Source organism: Xiphophorus couchianus, chromosome 15, assembly GCF_001444195.1.
Source record: "Xiphophorus couchianus chromosome 15, X_couchianus-1.0, whole genome shotgun sequence".
Classification (NCBI taxonomy): Eukaryota; Metazoa; Chordata; class Actinopteri; order Cyprinodontiformes; family Poeciliidae; genus Xiphophorus; species Xiphophorus couchianus.
The window spans coordinates 9,934,728-9,953,517 of NC_040242.1; the positions used below are offsets into that span (position 1 = coordinate 9,934,728).

At 38.4% G+C, this 18,790-nt stretch overlaps 2 protein-coding genes across 2 annotated transcripts in view; both read right to left on the reverse strand.

Moving 5' to 3' along the window:
- akap12b (A kinase (PRKA) anchor protein 12b) overlaps nucleotides 1-5,898 on the reverse strand; it is a 48,244-nt gene extending 42,346 nt beyond the window's left edge. The window contains exon 1 of the mRNA XM_028040861.1: nucleotides 5,598-5,898. Within this exon, the coding sequence (XP_027896662.1) occupies nucleotides 5,598-5,726 (129 nt within the window). The 5' untranslated portion in view covers nucleotides 5,727-5,898. The remainder of the gene's footprint in view (nucleotides 1-5,597) is intronic.
- A 4,237-nt stretch (nucleotides 5,899-10,135) lies between these two features.
- mthfd1l (methylenetetrahydrofolate dehydrogenase (NADP+ dependent) 1 like) overlaps nucleotides 10,136-18,790 on the reverse strand; it is a 28,621-nt gene continuing 19,966 nt past the window's right edge. Inside the window, exons 24-27 of the mRNA XM_028040768.1 lie at nucleotides 18,579-18,756; nucleotides 17,876-17,983; nucleotides 17,625-17,777; nucleotides 10,136-11,844 (exon numbers count right to left, since the gene is read on the reverse strand). Coding sequence (XP_027896569.1) covers nucleotides 11,755-11,844; nucleotides 17,625-17,777; nucleotides 17,876-17,983; nucleotides 18,579-18,756 — 529 coding nt within the window. The 3' untranslated portion in view covers nucleotides 10,136-11,754. The remainder of the gene's footprint in view (nucleotides 11,845-17,624; nucleotides 17,778-17,875; nucleotides 17,984-18,578; nucleotides 18,757-18,790) is intronic.

Genomic DNA, 18,790 nt, shown 5'->3' on the forward strand with positions numbered 1-18,790 from the left:
TTTTTGTGCTAAAGTTTCAAATTATCTTCAAGGCAATTTCATATTTCTTACTCCACACTTACTGTTGACCCTGAAGAAATAAAAGTCTTCTTTTTAGAGTTTCTAGTTTTATTAGATCATTGTCCTGCTGTTTATGATTGTGGTAGAGGGATACATTCCTGGTACTAATTTGGTGTCAAATGGATTTTATAGTAATGTTTTGACATAGTTCTCTAGCTATAAATTTTTTATATATATATATATATATATATATATATATATATTTTTTTTTTTTTTTTTACCATTTTTTACCATCAATAAACATGGTACCGAAACAAACGTGGGTCCTATATTTCATCTAATTGTCATGTGAATTTTAAGGAAATTTTTGAAATGTTACAAAAAAGGAAAAAGAGAAAAATACAAGTGGGTTTCCATCTACTAGTTTGGAGCAAATTAACCACAACACAGAGCAAAATGCTGTCAGATATTGTAATAAACACAATCCAAATGTTTCAAACTAGCATAGACCACAAAATAGAGAATCCTCCCCTGAGAACCTGATGATGGGACTGAACCCCTGCAGCCTCTGGTAAGGCACACAGACCTTCAGTGGATGGGAAAGTTTGGTGCATAAGAACATATTTGGCAAATGTATTTTCATCTCTATGTTAGTGCACAGACTCTTTTTCGAAAAAGCCAAAAACCGCCTCAAGCGAGTGAATAGACAGAATTTTAGCAAAACTGAGAACGATTTTACAAATTTTGCTTTCTTGGAACCGTTTCTAATACGACGCTTCAAAATACGCAAAAACAAAAAAAACGTTGATGGAAACATAAATACAGTTCTAGTCGTTTTTAATTATTGCTCTGACTATAGTTATTTTAGTCCAGCCAATAAACATCTGAATCAATATTATGGCATCTTCTCCTGGCTTTACCATTTTGACTAGCTGGTAAACATTTTAAAAATGCATTATAGGAATTATTAAAGGTACCAACACTTGTGGCACTGGTGATGTTGTGAAATTTGTATACTGAAATTACCAAAAGAGCAGGATGTGCTGTGTAGGATGAACTTTGTGGATTTTAAAGCAATGATTGTGCTGCGTTTTAAAAGAATAAAAGACCACCGCTTGTGACTGAAGGAAGTCTGCAGGTCTTTTAAATCCTTTTTGCTTCAGAGATCACTGATGAGTTTCGTTTGTGGGCCATGTGAAAGTAGGACCCATTCCTTCCCTGTCAACACCCACGTTCTCCACGGCACCGGGTCCGCTCCTTCTTTCTCTACCTGAGCCCATTTTGACTCAACCTCTGTCATCGGAGTCCTTTTAAAATCAGGCAGGAGGGAGAACAGAGGGAACAATTGGCTGATTCATCTGGCTTTGTGTCATGCTGACGCCTCACCCCCCTAACTTTCTCTCTCTCTCTTTCTCCAACTTTTTTTTTCTCTCAATCTCGCTTGGATGTACTCGCCCCCCTCTCCCTTCGCCCACCCAAAACGCTGCTCCCCATCCAGGCCCGTCATCAATGAATCTTCTGTCTCGCTCCCCTCCTGCCTCCCCCCTCTTTCTCTCTCTGCTAAACAGGATAATCAGAGCCAGGGCAGCATCTGATCAGCTGCAGCTCATTACACAGGAACGTAAAAGCTTTAATCAGCACACTTTACTTTACATAACAGGGTGTTGGATCATTGGAGTCACCTGTCTTTGCCGTTGTGATGACCGAGTGCAAATTAAGTGATACAAAATAATGCAAATTCTATAAACCCAAACCTAAAATGTCTCAGCAAATATGTTTATCTGAGCTTACTCTGAGTTAAGCTAAAATTGACTGAGGGAGTTTGCTTTTATCTAAAATGATCATGTAGTTAACATGAAATAAAATAACTAACCCCTGAGGAATTAGTCCTGAACTGATTAGTTTACAACCACTTTCTTCCTCATTCTGGTGCTCAGTTTAAACAGTAAATCGTCTTCTGAAGGCCTAAATGTGTTGACATGACTAGCTGTGAACGAGAAAATGAACAGGCGTTCCCAATAGAGGAGCTGATGAGTTTTTAACGCATCTTCTGAACATCTAAGAGCTGTTTGACCCTCTGACAGTGAGGACACTGGGACACAGCTTCCACAAAAATGATCATTAACAATCATAACCTGCACACAGACTCTAAGATTAGATCATTGTATCGTTTATCGTTAACTGGGGGGGAAAAAATCAAATGATTGTGATAAGAATATGTCATCTTATTGCAAGTAGAGGTTTGTCTTAGCGACCACAGAGTCTAATAATCTCGATCAGAGGACTTCAGGGATTATGTTTTATACACTGACCCTGTTTTGAGTTACTATTTCCTCCTTGACCTGTTTGCTGCGCTTTATGATCTTCATGATGCTTGGTTGCTCCATAAAATGTTCTCCACCAAATATATAGAAACTTCACAAAAGGTAAGGTCATTTTATTACACATTTTCCGCAACAAGGCAGCTCAAAGTGCTTTACATGAATTAGAATGAAATACAACAAACCAAAGGAAAGAGCAAAAGAAGGAAAAAGAAGGGAAAAAAGTACTAAGTTTGTTGTAATTCCTGCTCTGGGTTGAGTGAAGAACAGATGGATTTACACACACACACACGCCCACACACACACGACCCCCCCCCCACACGCACACACACACAGAGGTGGACACATTGAATTATAATTAAGTGACGTCTGAAGGAGATCGGTTATACTGGTTTTTATTTAGGAGTGTCAGAGAAAAGGGGGATTGTGAAAAAAAAAGTCAAATTTTCTTTCCACTCAATTCTATGTATTACTTTGCATTCCCAAAGATGTTGCTAAAATACATTAAAGTTTGTGGTTCAACCCTATAAAATATTTCAAAAATGAATATGAATACTTTTGGAAGGCACTATGCAGACTTTTATTTCCATTTATATGTCATAAAGATCAGAATTATCCAGTGATGAGGGGTAAAAGAGCAGATTTTATTAAAACCCATTGGAGCTCCAACGCCTAATGTGATTTATTTTGACAGGATTTGTGAGGTTGAGGAGATGGTAAAGCATGAGGAAGGCGTGTCCCGGTGGTGGAGAGACACACACATACACACACACATTTCTAAAATTCCTCTGCGGAGTGAGGAGGATATTTATCGTCTGCGTATCAAGCATGCAAGCTTCGACCGCATCAACCAAGCACACGTTATCACCTTGCAAGCACAGCGTACTTGCCCTCTCTCTGGTCCCAAAACACACCACAACATGCAGCTGTACTTGAATGCATCATGTTGTTTGAGCAGGTAAATGTTTAAGCTTTAAAATGTCTGACAGATGCATTTCAAAGTGGAGACCTGGCTTAGTGTAATGCTGCACAGCTCTGCTCCCTCCCTCCTCTTTGAGATGGTGAAAAAATAAAAGACTTGATGCAACAGCCAAGGTCATGGTTCCCTTCTGCCCAAGCAACAACTTTCCAGGTTTGCACAGTCAAAAAAAAAAGACAGCAGTGAATTATAAAGTGTCTAGACAAAGGCCCAAAGGGACTGAAACATTAATTAGAAATGGTAATTATGGAACTGCGCAGCAGCAGGAGCCATAAATGCACCTGTTCCAGCCCTTGCAAGGGTACAAGCGTGCTTTTTCTGAGGTTATGTAACTCTGGAACTGGATCATGTTAAAGTCATTACTCTACTAGGTTGTAAAGCTACGCAGATGTTTCACGAGTTTAAACAAAGTAACACGAACCGATAATTTTCTAAAATCGCCATGCTTTCGTTAGCAATCACACAATTTCTGCGCTTAGATCAAACAACACAAGTGTTGTCTTTGAGATAAACGAGCCGCTACATGTTTCCTTCGGTTTGCATCACCTGCTTTAGCTGGAATCAGAAAGACAAGTAGATTTAGAGCCCCGGTGATGTCACAATACGTTACGTTGTGCCAAAATTCCTGCGAAAAATGATGTGAAGACGGTGATGCCAGTGATAGGAAGCACAAACTATACCACACAGATTACATGGAAACAACTTCCAAGACGTTATGATATGAGGAAATGTTGGCAAAACCAGAGTCTCCCTGGAAAGGAAACAAGTGTGAACAGATGAAGCTGTGATAAAAATCTGCAGGGACGTTAAGCTTCCAGCTTTGTTGGTTTTACCGTCCTGGAGGTCTTTCAGGAGAAGCAACAAAATGTGACCTGCTGACCTTTCGCACATAAAAATGTCAGTAAATCCAGCAGATTATACAGAGCATTTATGAGAGAGGTGGTGAAACACACACACACACACACTTCAGAAGGTGTTTTCTGTATATTAACGTAAAGGGGCAGCAAAAACACAATAAAGAATAGTTTTGATCATTTAAGATTTATAGTTGAAGTTTAATTATTTGGTAGATTTGGTAAGTCTCCCTGTCTTATCTGTCAAACATGACCTGCCCAGAGAGTTTAAATCATGGTTTCCTCTTTTAGCGAGGAAGTCATCTCCAGGGGAAATACTTGATTTAATTTAGAGGAGGAGTTGAAACAATTGCTCGATAAGTGGTCTAGCATTTTAGTCAGCAGCTATTTTCAAATTGATTTTCTCTTTAGGTTCTGCATTAAGTAAAAACTTATGTCTTCCTCAGCAGGGTCAACATTTGGTGCTTCTTTTTGTGCATCCATCCATTTTCTATTTCCACGGAAGCCTTTGCAATTTCTGGTGTCTTTGATTCTGATATTTAACTAGTTCTGACAAATAGATCATAAAATAAAGTTTCCACATGATTCCAACTATCAAAAACATAGAAAACCGAAAGAGAAGTTGCACAGAGTGTAGAAGATATGGTTAAAATACCATTGTAAAATGAACACAAACACTTCATGTTTGTTTAAAGTTGTTGATGCAAACTAACACCAGTCAGATACTGAATATAGGTGGTGATCTGCACCATTGTTTACTTATTAAATTTTTTTATTTATTTAAATATTTTCCTATTTTTCCATCTTACCATATTTATAATGTTGGTAAATATTATGTATTCCTTTATTTAGAAAGTTTTGGATGTTGGGTGAAATCGAATCTATTATTTTTATTATTATCCTGCTATCAAATCTTTTTTGTAGTAATTTCATTTCCCATGCTTATTTTTCTCAAAGGATAATTGATTTCAATTGTCCACATCATGTGTTTTTGGCTGCACTAAAATATTTTTTATTAGCCATTTCTTTTTTAATATTGCAGACTAAAAAGACTGGGGGAGTCCGCTTTACATTTAGAAGCAAAAAGCAGTGCAAAGTCACCTCCGAGTCCCTTTTATCTCTTTGGAAGAATCTGCTTCTTTACGTTTTCAAACAGCTAAAAACACTTTTATACGGAAGGCTGCTGGGTATCCGAGGCTCTGTAATCTGCCTGGCTGTAAATTTGAAGCAGTCTTGGCTGCATGCTGGCGTTTTATTACTGCGGGACTGCAGACAAGTCGACCCATTACTCAGCAAAAACAGGCGCACATGGAGCGCTGCGGAACATTGCGGGAGGTTGTTGGGACAATAAGTATGTTTGCAGACATGAAATCGGGAACGTTTATCTCTCTGCCTGGTGCAAAGGGCTGTCTTAGAGGCCGCAGGGGTTAAAATGAGCGTTACCTTTCCGTCCAGGACGCTGCTTCCCTCCTGAAGCACCTTCACCTCTGCGCTCAGCTCCCCGCCGGAGGCTGAAGCTGACTCATCCTCCTGGATCTTCCCGTCCCGCTGCGATGAGCCCTGTGCTCCCATGGCGATCTGTCGACACAATGTGCACTCCGCTCGCCTTTGATCAGACCAACTAAGCCACAAGAGGAAGAAAAGAAAAAAAACTATTGCACCACTGCGAGTATCCAAAGCGTCCGAATGAGAGCGGCAAGGTGTAGCTCCGCCCCGGCTCGGCCTGGATCCGGAGTGATGAAGTGTGAGGACCACCAAACTCTTGTTTCTTTTCTTCCTTTCTTTTCTTTAGGACATTCCCACCTCCTGCAACTCACTACCGCCTGTGTCCCGTTCAGCTTCAGAAAAGATGCTGATGGAGGAACAAACAGAGGAGAGTGAATAAAATAAATAATTCAGCGCTTTGGGATTCTTCGGTTGAAATTAGATGCTAAAAATAAAATTAGAGCCCATCTGAGAGATGATCCTGCAAGTCCATGCAAACACCAAGCACCTCGGAGGGCATCCTGAAAATTAGATCACTGCAAAACAGATAAAACTTGAAGCTTTTTTTTTTTTTAGGACAGGGTGGAAGTAAAAGAGGAGCTTTTTAAACCTAAATGCCAACACTCAACGTTACATAGAAAAATTACACATTTTACGACATGAAATCTACAGAGTTCCTTGGTATTCCGCCCCCTTTACTTACCTCCTTCCTTCTGTGTACAAATAACCAGAATAAATGTTCTCAAAGAGGTTTATTAGAGAAGATAAGTCAAGAGAAAGCATCATGAAGACCAAGGAACATATCAGACATTTCAAACAAAGTTAGCTTACAAAACATTAATTAAATCAGTGTTTATTCCATCATCTGAACATGGAAAACGTTTAAATTTACTAAGACATATTCATCATTCAGTCTCTTGATATGTAGACCATGTGGAGAAATACCCATAAACTTGCTAGCATAGCAGGACTAAATAGAAAAAGCACACCACAACTTTTTATTTTACCAGTGTAATATTTTTCTTACATTTGGCTATGAAGTACCAGGTTGCATTTGACTAAAATCCCAATAAAATCCACTCAAGTTCTACTGCTCAGAAAGATCATTCATGGATAAAATAAAACTACAAAAACTGTCTCTGTAAAACAAGAAAGAGAGGATTATCTTAGAAAAAACTAATACATCGTAAAAGTAATAAAGATATGCTTATTCTCTCTGGTGCTTCCTAAAGACCCATTTTCATTGTGGCTCTATTTGTATCATATTTTCATATTTCTCCACAACTCGCGATGCTGAAGCAACATTTACTGTTCCTCTAATTTGGCTTGTAGCAGTAGGTTACACTTGTTGATTTACAGGTGACTGTATAAGTGCGGGTGCGTGGAGTATCTCTGGCTTCCTGGTGTTCAGGTTTCGGTGTTAATTACAAGTCAAAACTTCGTGCAGGCTTCTTTGGAACTTTAATGGAAGACAAATAACAGTCTGAGCTCCTTCAAAAAACAAAGTTCGCATAGCATTAGTCTGAGAAAATCAAAACCAAAACATTCTGAACCAGCAGAGACTGAAGGAAACACGATGAAGGTATAGGACATCTTGAAAACTTTTAAGCATCAAAGTGTTCACAGGCGACCCAATTTTAGAATAAAAATCTAACTGAAATTAATGTGAACAATTAGACCAGTGTGAATTTAAATATGCATAATGTTACAAACTTCATTTACACACTAATATACAGAACATGCATCTGCAGTGTTAACAGGGTTAGCATCTCCCACTCACAAGAACTTAATTAAATTTAATGCAATGTTGTTTAACAAATTGAACCTCTATACACTATGATCTTCTAGCAGAGATCAGATTAAGACCTACATAAAGAAAGATGGTTACTGGAGTTTAAAGAGTTAACTTGTTTGGTCCACAGGGAAGAGAAAGCCGGAAATAAAATTCAACCGATGTGATGCATAACGACATGTTACTCATTAGCCGCCCATGTGCTGTAATAATCTGTAAACAACGCCACACAATATAAAAAGCAACTTGGACTTTAAAGTATTAGGTTAGAGAATAAAAAAAGTTAGTTAAGAATTTTGTATTACAAATAATTTATCAGTCATTCTGTTGTTTTTTTCCCCACTCATTTTGGTGAGAGGTTGACATTTCTTCATCTTGTGATTGTCTTTTAAACTATTTCCCTAGGCGGGTAAATGAAGTGAAATAATTTCAGCACAGAAAGCCTTGGGATTCCCTGGAGAAGAGGAAAATCTGAGTCTCCCTGCTCAAGCTGCTGCCCTGCAACCCCACCCCGGATAAGTAGAAGACAGAGGATGGATGGATCATAAACTCAAACATGGAGTCTGCTCAGTGTTACTTTGATCTGGGTTGGATGAGATGATAGTTTCCCAGTAAAAACCCTCCAGTGGTATTTGGTGGAAAACAATGGATGAGCACCTCATGTCCAGTATTAAGAATAGTGAAGTATCAGTGATGCTGTGGGACAGTGTCTCTTCTGAAAACCCTGGAAGCTTGTTACAGGATTTTTGTTGTTTTCTTTAGACACCATCAACGCTTAAAGGAAACAAAGCGGATGGTTGGATGGTAATGCACCTTAAAGAATGAATTTCAGATGTCATGCTACTGTAGCAAAATAATTGAGGTTTTTAATGTCATTACCAGGGATGCAAACAGAGACCAAGGTAAGTGGCTGCTTAGGGCCTCCACACCACTAGTGTTCCAAGGGGGAACACTAAGTTTTATATATTTAAAATAGAATTAAATAATGCAAACTAAATCCTATTACACATGGAAAAACCATAGCTGTTACACTAATTATTGGCTAATATACTGCTGTTGGCTGCTGCCACTGTTGGGGAAATAAAGATCAAATTTGTTAACTGTAAATTTAGTGTTTATCAAGAATTGTTACTTACAAAAAGTTTTAAAAAACACTTAAATACCACTCTGCATTTTCAAATCTACATTTTCTTAGTTCGTTACTCCTGTAAGGTAAAAATCAACAGCCACAGTAACACTGGTATGACATAATTACAAATTATGCTAATGATAGCAGGTATGCAATGGAATGACAAACCGTCCAGTGTTGACATGTTGATATGTGGGGCCCCAAATGAACATCTGTTTAGGGCCCCAAAAAGACCGGGGCTGGCCCTGGCTGCCAGCCAAGGTCAGAGGTCCTGCATTTGGGGGAAGATTTAATAAAATTTAACAGCCGAGTTGAAAGATAAAAGTATCTGAGATGTTCAGCAGTAATCCTAATGTCATTTAAGGAAGGGAGAAAAGTGAAGGAGGGTCTGATTAAAGTGAAAGCCTTTCCGGATGCATCAGGTTTTACGCTCAATAAAGTGACAATGCAAGGGCCTCTTGAAAGGCTCAAAGCTTGCCTGACTCCCAACACTGACGCATTCACAGAAACCTGACGCTTTTCTCTTCTTAGGTAAATAGGATTCTGCCAGGCAGCAAAGCAGATCTTTTATTGGAAAAGAACAAAATGCCCGAGCATTTCATTTCATTGAGTTGAAGAATGCGGCCCCACGGTTTCATGTATGATGAGGGCACCAGGAGATGTCTGGTCCAGGAACAGCAGGGTCCGACACAAAACGAGACGGCTGCATTTGCATGAGGGCTGGAAGTGTCATGATGGGAGACAGATGTTGGCCGACAGCAAGAGGCCGTTCTCTTCTAAAAGGATAACATCTCGGATATTCGATATTATAAACTCAGGCATCATCATTTTGGCGATGAGTTGTCAAATACGTAAATTGAAAGAGACGGTTAAAATTGTGATTTCTAGTCCAGATAAAGCTGCCCAGTTCCCCCAGTTTGAAATAATCTAAACCAGTTTTGGTCTGACACATCCACTGGGACCTGTCCTTGGTACTGAAATTAGTCTCTTTAGTGAAACATTACCAACAAATTATCAGAAACGATCAGACACGTACTCTACCTTGAGCAAACAGGGAATTTCCAGCAATGAGGAAACAAGTTTCCATGAAAAACGACCTCAAATCTGTCATCGGCTCAAAACAGACAGACTAAACCCCTTGACTTACTCAGCACGCATTTATGCAACACTGAAAAAAAAAAAAAAAGACAGGATTCCTGGAGCCGAGGCTACAGCTTTAACTGCCACATCCTGACGGTTTGAACATAGAGAACAACAGCGTGAGGAGGTGTGGAATGCCAGCTATGCACGCATGTAAAACGACTCCATGTCGCAAACACTTCATAATGACAGATGCTGCGCCCTGCGGTGCTGCTGAGGGGCCCCGGCAGCCAACTTTCAGGCGTGCTTCCAACACCTTAGCAGACAAGCTGGTGTTTGGGTACAGAAGAAATGCTTGGAGTCTAAAAGCTTTAAAAAAAAAATAAATAAAAAAAAGAGCAGGAAAGAGTTTTTATTTTAGCACTGAAGCGGTTCCAGCAACACTATGAGGCAATAAGACATGAAGAAATAAACAGAACAAGCTGAAGACAAGAGTACAGGATCTCTGAGGCAATAAAAGATTTATTAGAAAGGCACTTGTGATCACTGAAAATGTTAAACATACATTTGTTGGAGTAAAATATATTTAACACCATTCCTGCTTTTGAAAGCCATGTTTAAGTCCAATAAACCTGAACAGCCGACTGAGTTGAATTCAGTCGGCTAACAGGCTATAAATAAGAGTCCAAGTTCCCACTTCTGCTTAATTTCAGACCATAAGAAGACATTAATAAGCAAAACTAAATAACGAAGACACTTAATATGTAAAAAAGACAAAAACTAAAGATGTGAATAATGGCAATCACACATACAAGTCATGAACACAATTGTCAAGTTTTAGTTCATCCACCAGCATTGTAGTGAAAATGTAACAGTTTTAGCACCATTAGAAGGACAATGAAAAAAACAAAATCAAGTAGATGGCAACCAAATCATAATACTTTGAAACCATCGACAGAGCAATGACATCAGTGCTTATGTAGTCATGCTGAGTATGTGGCACGGCTGTAGATTTTTGGCTAATCAAATAAATGTGCAAATAGAGCATAAACCAAGAGTTCAAAATACATTTGACTCTTCACAATATGTTGCTTTATTGTTAACTAGAATAACAAATGATCCCAAGAGCTCCTGTTTGATTTGCTACTCCTGAAGCCACAGTGTCAATCTAATTTGAAGCTAGTTAGGTGAAATGAGTCTGCAGGATTGTTACCACATTAAGCTTTTATCTGCTCACACTGGCTGTCTGTGTAATAGCTTGAGTCCCGAGGTATTTTGGTTAATATGTGCTCTAATATCAAAAAATTTGGCCCATTTGAGCACAAGGCTGTTAATGTGCCGCTACTTTAAAAGCTGTGGGAGTGTTGGCCTTTTGAGGAAATGCAAGTCATCACAGTGAGTCAAACATATAGGGCATAGTAGAGTGTGATGGATCCTGAGAAAAAAAAAAACTAGAAACACAAAGAAAAAAAAAATGTAGGAAGAAAACCATACCCGTTGAGGCAGTGAAACATTTTATAAACTGCAAACCTTGATAAAAGTAATAAAATCCCAAAAAGCTTTTCACATTTTGTCAAGTTACAACAATAATCTTGATTTTAAACTGGGACTTTTAGCAAGAGAATAACAGAACAGAGTGAATTTAAGGAAATTAAATGAACTTTCAAAGTGACTTACAATAATAAATCTGAAAAGTGTTGCAGGCCATCAGGTAAGGCAAAGTTTTAGGTTTATAAACAGTTTTAGCTAATTCAAAGAACAATAATACGTTATCTGCCATATGATTCATTTTCCTCACTTTCTTCTGATAGCCCTTAATAAATACATGTAAATAATACATGGCACACTCTTTCAGACTTTCATTAGTAAAAAAAAAATTGTATGAGTTAATCTCTGCCTTACTTTGTGTTGATTAATCACTTAGCAGCCCAATTTAGCACAATACTGTCTGAATTTAACGTGACAAGCCAATAAAAATGTCCAAAGGTTATTAAAACTTTATAAGACAAAGTAATAAATAAAATGTAAAAAGTGCAACTGCTTATGACCTGGCAGCTGCGGATTTAATTAGCTTAAATTGAATGAGATGAAACCTACAGGAATATCTATGTTGCTCAGAAAAGGCCGGTGATCTCCTCCGTTTCAGGATCAAGGTCGATGTCATAGAAACAGGGGCGGGTGGGCAGGCCGGGCATTGTGCTCATCTGAAAAAAAAAAAAAAAGCAACATCAATTTTTTCACCATTATTGTTTACTGCTCCAAACTGAACACATTTATTTTGAGTCACTTTAGAGGTGTTATAATACTATAAGCCTAATCCAGGAAGGAAACTCTTGATAGTTTGAGTTGACAAAATCCTTCAGACTTCATTTTCTGGAAAAATTCATGAATATGTCAGTGAGGTTAAAATTAAAGAAGGTTACAATATACATAATAACCAAAGCCATAAATTAGACTATTCACCACAACACAGCTGTTAGAAACCAAAAGATAACCTACAATATTCAACATCAAAACCTGATAATTAGAGTGGGATCAACCCCCACAAGTCCAATAACAACAATCTGGACTCATTTAACTGAATGTCAACAGTGTAGAAAATGGTGGCCTTGTTCTTAAAGAGGGTAAGAGGGCTGCCTTTAAGGTAGGAAGCAGAGTTAAAATAGAACATAAAAAAAACATCAGCTAAGATAAGAGATACAAGTTTACTGCTTAGCAAACTGCACATATTTTAAAACATAATCTGAAAACTTTAAGAATAAAACAACATCTAAGACTTATGCATTTGTACAGCATTAATCAAAAACATAAGTCAGTTTAAATTACAGAAGAACGCTTCAAAAAACAACAAAATGGTCTCGGGAAGTGACTGGAAATACAATAAGCGGCTGTATGACAAGAACAGCAGAAAAACATTAAAAATATTTAACACTACCACTCCATTTGTGACGTAATGAAGTTACATAATGGACAAAGAAAACTGGAGACAATAGTAAAACTTAGACCAATATTACTGAAAATGTGATTAAATGTCTGCATTGAATGGATAAAGCCTAATCATATCTGAAACATGGCGGGTTTACATCAAAATAAAAAAAAAACATCCAACTTCAAGCTCAAAAATGAGTAAATCTTAGTAATTCTAAACACTTTTTTATTTCCACTGAAACAATAGTGAGAACAGCCGTTCATCTAGACCAGAATGCCTTTTCTCAATAATCATCAAAACAGTTTTCTCAAGCTGACCTCAGTGAAACTACAAAGCAAGATTTCTGCTGGTTTATATGAGTCAACTTTAACTTTGAGACATTTTAAGAACCTTAACATTTAAATTTAAGGCCTGTGAGAATCACAAAAATTACCTTTGACAATGAAACTTTATTTACTTGATGTCTAAAGTGTAACTTATTGAATAACTTAAGTTGATAAAGTTTTAGCTAACCGTTAATTCTTTTTTCCTCACACATTTTTGGGATCAGACTTCATTGCTCTTGCATCTAGGTTGAGTAACTTCAACACTCTTTCAAAGTAAGCACACATTTAGCTAGCAGGTCAATTTTCCCTGGTCTTCAGCCAGGGGTATTTTTTATTTTTGTCTCCCAGAATACTCAATGCTTGAAAGCCGAGTTGTCCAGGGAAGGTGTGGAGCAGCAGCTGGCATCCAGATGTTCCTGATGGTGTCGTTTTTACCCCTAACCGTTATTGATAACATCTCTTAGCCAACTGTTGAATTCCCTATTTTCAAGCCAGACCTTGTTGAAAATATGCTTTCTCATGACAGAGAAGCTGTTCGTGGGTCATGTAACATGAACATTTTGATTTTAATTCTTTAAACAAGCTGTAAGTGTTTTCAGAAGAGAATAAAATCTCTGGCCTTGCAGCTTTGTTACAAAGTAGTAACACGCAAAGTCCTCGGAACTACAACAGCCGATGAAAATAAGGCATATACAACAAAATGTTTATAAACTGGGACTATTTAATACTTTAACAATGGAAAATTGAGAATAAGAAATGCATGACAATTTAGGGACAGTGCAAAAAAAGAAACAAATAATGAGATGCCGAGGAAACTAATCAAATTAGTGACATCACTGGGAACCCAGTCATGTGAATGGAGACTCACAAGATGCCAGTTTCATGTACTGTAACTAAATTAAGTAAACTGAACACAAATTGAGTCATGATTTGTTCTCAAGTGCATCTTATACACTTTTTCTGTCTGAAAAGTCAGATAATCTAGTCCACAAACAACAGCAAATCATCTTGCTCATTAGGCAGGCAGGGACATTCTTTGCATGCCTCCTTTCTACTGACCCAAGGGTAGTTTTATGGGCCCATTAGTGGAAATGAGACAGGAGGAAGTGAGCAGAGAGTTTCCTGTCTGAGGAAGCGCAGGACGAAGAGTAAACCAAAAGGGACAAAGCAGGGTGGACACGTATACACAATGTAACACAGCGGATGAAGACTGCCGACGCCTGCTCGGCATTCCGGTTGTGTTTCAGCTGTGTGACATCCTAAAACTCCAGAAAGTAGATGTAGTAGATGACTCAATTGATGAGTAACGAGATTCCGCTAAAGGAACCTTGTCATCATCCAAAGGTGATTAAATGATTTACAGTAATGAGGAAAGGAGGAATAATAAATGAAAGTGTGTCTCTCCCAACAGTTACAGGTCTGTGTGAGACCGTCATTGGGTAACAACCCAGAGTAAATCTACTAAAGTAATTATAGAAATATTTGTCTTTTTTTTTTCTTTTTAGACAATATCAGTATTCACGCCATAACTGCAAAACTCAACTGTAAATATTTTCTTATGATCAAATAAAGCTTGAAACTACTTGTCTGCTTTGCTATCTTATCAAATATCTTTAATCTATAAGGTTGTTTTGAACAAAAATTTGATCAGTTTTGACATAACATACTCAACCTAAATCAACACACCAGCATTTGTCATAAAATCCCAGTAACTTCCTGTACTTTATTAAATAACTACTGTAAAAACACTGATATGCTGGGATCCTGATCATTGAACCATTATTGTTTCTCTATGTGGCTTAATGATCAGGCATAAAGATCAAAGTGAGGTAAATGATTTTGATTTGACAAATTACCACAAGGATAAGTTGTTATCCAAAATGACAAAATAAATCTCAAAAAGTTGATTTATTGGATTGTGTATTTTACGAGAGGTTCTTGACTGCATCATCAATGCCCGTCATGTGTTTTAGTTGGAAACTTCTACAGAGTTTCCACCTGATTGAAACTTGGCAATGCCACTTATTTTTGCACCACATTTATTCAGTGAGCTGAAAAGGACTAATAATTTTCTCTCAAAACAAAGGTCTTCATATCACAAGAAAATAAATAGTTTTTGGCACATTTTTGGTTGTTCTTGGCTTCCATCTCTATCTGTATTTAACACAGCCTTCTACTACCATCTACTTTCAAAACTAATATAGTTTATTATTCTAATATATGGTAATTAATTAGCATAATTCATGGCATTACCAAATAAAAACCCCAGAGAATGTCCTCCACTGATGTTCCATTCATTTACCTAAATAAAAGAGATGTGGATGACAGACCTTCATGTCAGAGCTAAACACTTAAGTTCAACCTTCTTGTCCTGTCAGAATAAAATCAGTCAGCAAATTTAAATATCAAAAGACTCAGACATGCGAAGCCGAAGGTTTTTTCAACCTTCAAAGCAACAAAAGATGAGCTGTTCTGCCAGCCCCCCTTCTCAAGCCTGAGAACAAGTTGGCACTTGCAGAAACACATAACACGCCGTGGCTAAAGTTGGAAACCCCACTCGGCTAAATAAGTCGCTTCATTATCCGCAGACACAATGTGCCTTTGTTGAAAAAAACCCTGCAGGACACAGTGTAGCTGGATTGTACCCCACAGCAATCTTGAAGAAGAGTCAGTCAACAGCAAAATAGTTTCTGAAGAGGTTAAAGGATCATGAACTGAAATTGATCCACTGTACAATGATGAGCTCCAACTTTTCCTAGTCCCTGCACTAATTTATATTGACTAAACATCCCAGCCAATTACAATTGAAGCTATTGTTTTATATCTGCTGTCTTTTATGTGTTTGTTCAGGTTTTTAAATCTGTTAAATCAGTTTGGAGCATTTAGAGAATCCAGCATTAAACAGTTCTGTTAATTTCCCAACACCACAGAGATTCATTGTTCTGTTTGCTACTCCTCCCTGACATATCTGAAGAATGACATCAGGATGATTCTTCACCCAAGTCAAGACCCCCCATCCTTCCTTTGTAATAGAGACTACTCAGTACTCCCACACACTCTATTCCACCTGTTCCAGTCAGCTCCCTTCAAAAGTTTTGAGTTTTTTTTTTACTTGGTGCCAAATACAGAAAATATTTCATTCCTGCTCATTTCTAAAACTTTGAATGTTGCATCTTCTAGAAACAGATTCAAAGGTGACCTATTATGCTTCTCTGGGCTATAGAAAACATGTTCATTACATTCTTTGCACAAAATCATTGTCAGCTCTGCCTATTTTGAGCTCCTTTCTGTTGTTTTAGGGCCTCTGTCACTTTAAATAAGTGGCTGCTGACCACGCCCATCAACTCAACGTTTACACTCGAACGTGAAAATGGCTACAAACAGATGAGCAATTATACAACTGTACGTCTTTAAAAAAACAAGTGGTTTCTGGATGGTAAGTCAACAACAAAACACTTATCTTTTCCAGCAGCCATTGTACAGTGGCTCCAGCAGTAAAACCAGCTAACCAAACGTGCTAGAGCTCAGTTTGGGCTGCTAGGTAACAATCGGGAGGTTTTTGAAAAGACAAATTTTCCAAATCCCAGGAAATATTAACTTAAATATTAACCAAAAATGCAAGGGTGTTTTTTTAAAGCGCTTGGGCTGTTTTGAGAAGCAGATGATATCCAAATAGAAATATAAAAACATGAAAAAAAGTTAATTTGGTCATTTTAAAAAGAACATTATTCTTCAAGACAGAAGCCTTCGACAACAATCTGATGCCAGTCAGCTGAAAAGTTCAGAGAACAGATCAGAGACTCCCTTTCTGAGTAAGAAGTCAAAGTTTAAGTGTCGTCACTGTGTGAGTGGCAGATCAAAGAGCGGTTAGGGAGAGGGGACGGATGCCAGCAACATTGTTGCTCAGCATGGCCAGCGGTTGACATCTACGCCCCCAACTATCCAAACCGGACCCTAAGGGCACGCTGGTGAAACAGCAGGAGGCGAAAACCACAGGAAGCGGCTTCCTTCCTGCCCGGCCCATCGATGGCCAAGGGGCTCCACCCAGCAAATGGCTCCTCAAAACAATAATACAACAAGCAGAAAAAGTAGAAATGATTAGAAAAACAAAAACTGCTTGGTGATGAATTTAGAAATGATGGGAAGAAGGGGGAAAAAAATCCAGAATGTGAGACTATATAAGATCCTAATCTAGAATTTCTTACTGAACTAACTTAAAGCAGCCACATGTAGCCACTAGGTCAAATGTCAAAGTTGGATTGCTGCAAATAATAAAAAAAGATCGTCTCAGTGTCCTGAGCAAGAAGCAGGTATACTTCAAACATAACCATTTCAAACTTGCTTTTAAAGTTTTGATTTATGAAAGTTATTTGTACAGCGGTCAGGCTTTAAATATGGAAGCTGCAAACGCCACAGACTAGATTGGTGATTAGGTGGAGAGAAGGATAGATATGGATGAATAGGTGGACTGATGGATAGCCAGGTGGAGCAATAAATGCATAGATGGACACATGAATAAATAACAGATGAGTAGAAAGAGACAGGGAGGGATGGCTGGAGAGGCAGACAGAAATGATGGACGGGTGGATGGATGACCTTATTTCTGTAAAACCCTTAAGGACATAATTTTAAACCAAATTATATCAACCATTTGCCAGGGATAATATTTAGTTGTCAAAGGTATGTCTGACTAGTTTTATCATCTAAATCCTTCCAACAGCCCACTTACCGTTCCCACCAGTGGGAAAATGAAGCCTGCGCCGATGCTTGCACGGACATCTCTGATAGGCAAAACAAATCCAGTCGGTGCGCCCTTCTTGTCAGGCATGTGGGACAGGGAGAGATGAGTCTTGGCCATGCAGATGGGTAAAGATTCATAACCCTAAATACAAGAAAGAAAAGGTTAAACAGTACGAGTGAGGGTTGCTACATGATTCCTGTCACTGTGTCAGTCAGTTATTACAGCAGCAGTGATCTCACTTGTTGATTGTAGTAATCTATTTTGCTGCTGGCCTCTGGAGACAGATCAATGTCCTCAGCTCCATACACCTTCTGGGCTATTGTTCTGATCTTCTCCAGGATCGGCATCTGTGGGAAAGGGAGCACATCAGCAAAAGGTGGATACACACACACACACACACACACACACAGAAAAGTCCAAGGAAGGAGGGGAAATTAGATCAAGTAAATAGAGTACACATCTGTATGGAGTTAACGGAGTTAACGTAGGGAATAAAGTCCATGCTTTTGTAGCAAAATACATATTCAGTGCAATAAAAAAGAACTCAACTAAGCCACGAGGTTCAAAGGCAACGCCATGAAAAAGACTACTTCTAAAATAAAATGTTTTCAGAATCCATCAGTGATGAACTGAGGGATACAAGTTTAGGACTGAATAATGCAAACTAATCTTTTGGCTTATCTAAGAGTTTGAACTCAATGTTCACTGTTGTATTCTTGCAAAGGGAGATAAGCTTACTGTAAATGGGAAAGTCGAGTTAATTTAAGTCACAATTACTCAATCTGACTAACTCAAAACAGCCGATTCTTTTTGTACATCCACAGTGTTTGGAGGAAACAAATAAATTAACATTAGGTACAAACAGTATCCAAAAACAGGCAAATAAAACATGAAAGTATTGCATTGTAATACAACAAAATGTTAAATTACAGCTGTGTTCACCTCTGAATTATACAGGAACTGGAAATTTGTGGGCCTGCCAGCTGCCTCTTTCACCGCCATGGCCAGCTCTAGAGCGCCCCGCCCACCCTGCGACCAGTGCCGACACGGCACGGCGTCAAAAGCACCACACTCCTTGGCGAGCTGACACACCAGGTCAATCTCCGCCTGAGTGTCTGTCCTGAGAGATCACAGTGGTGACTTTGTGAGACGTG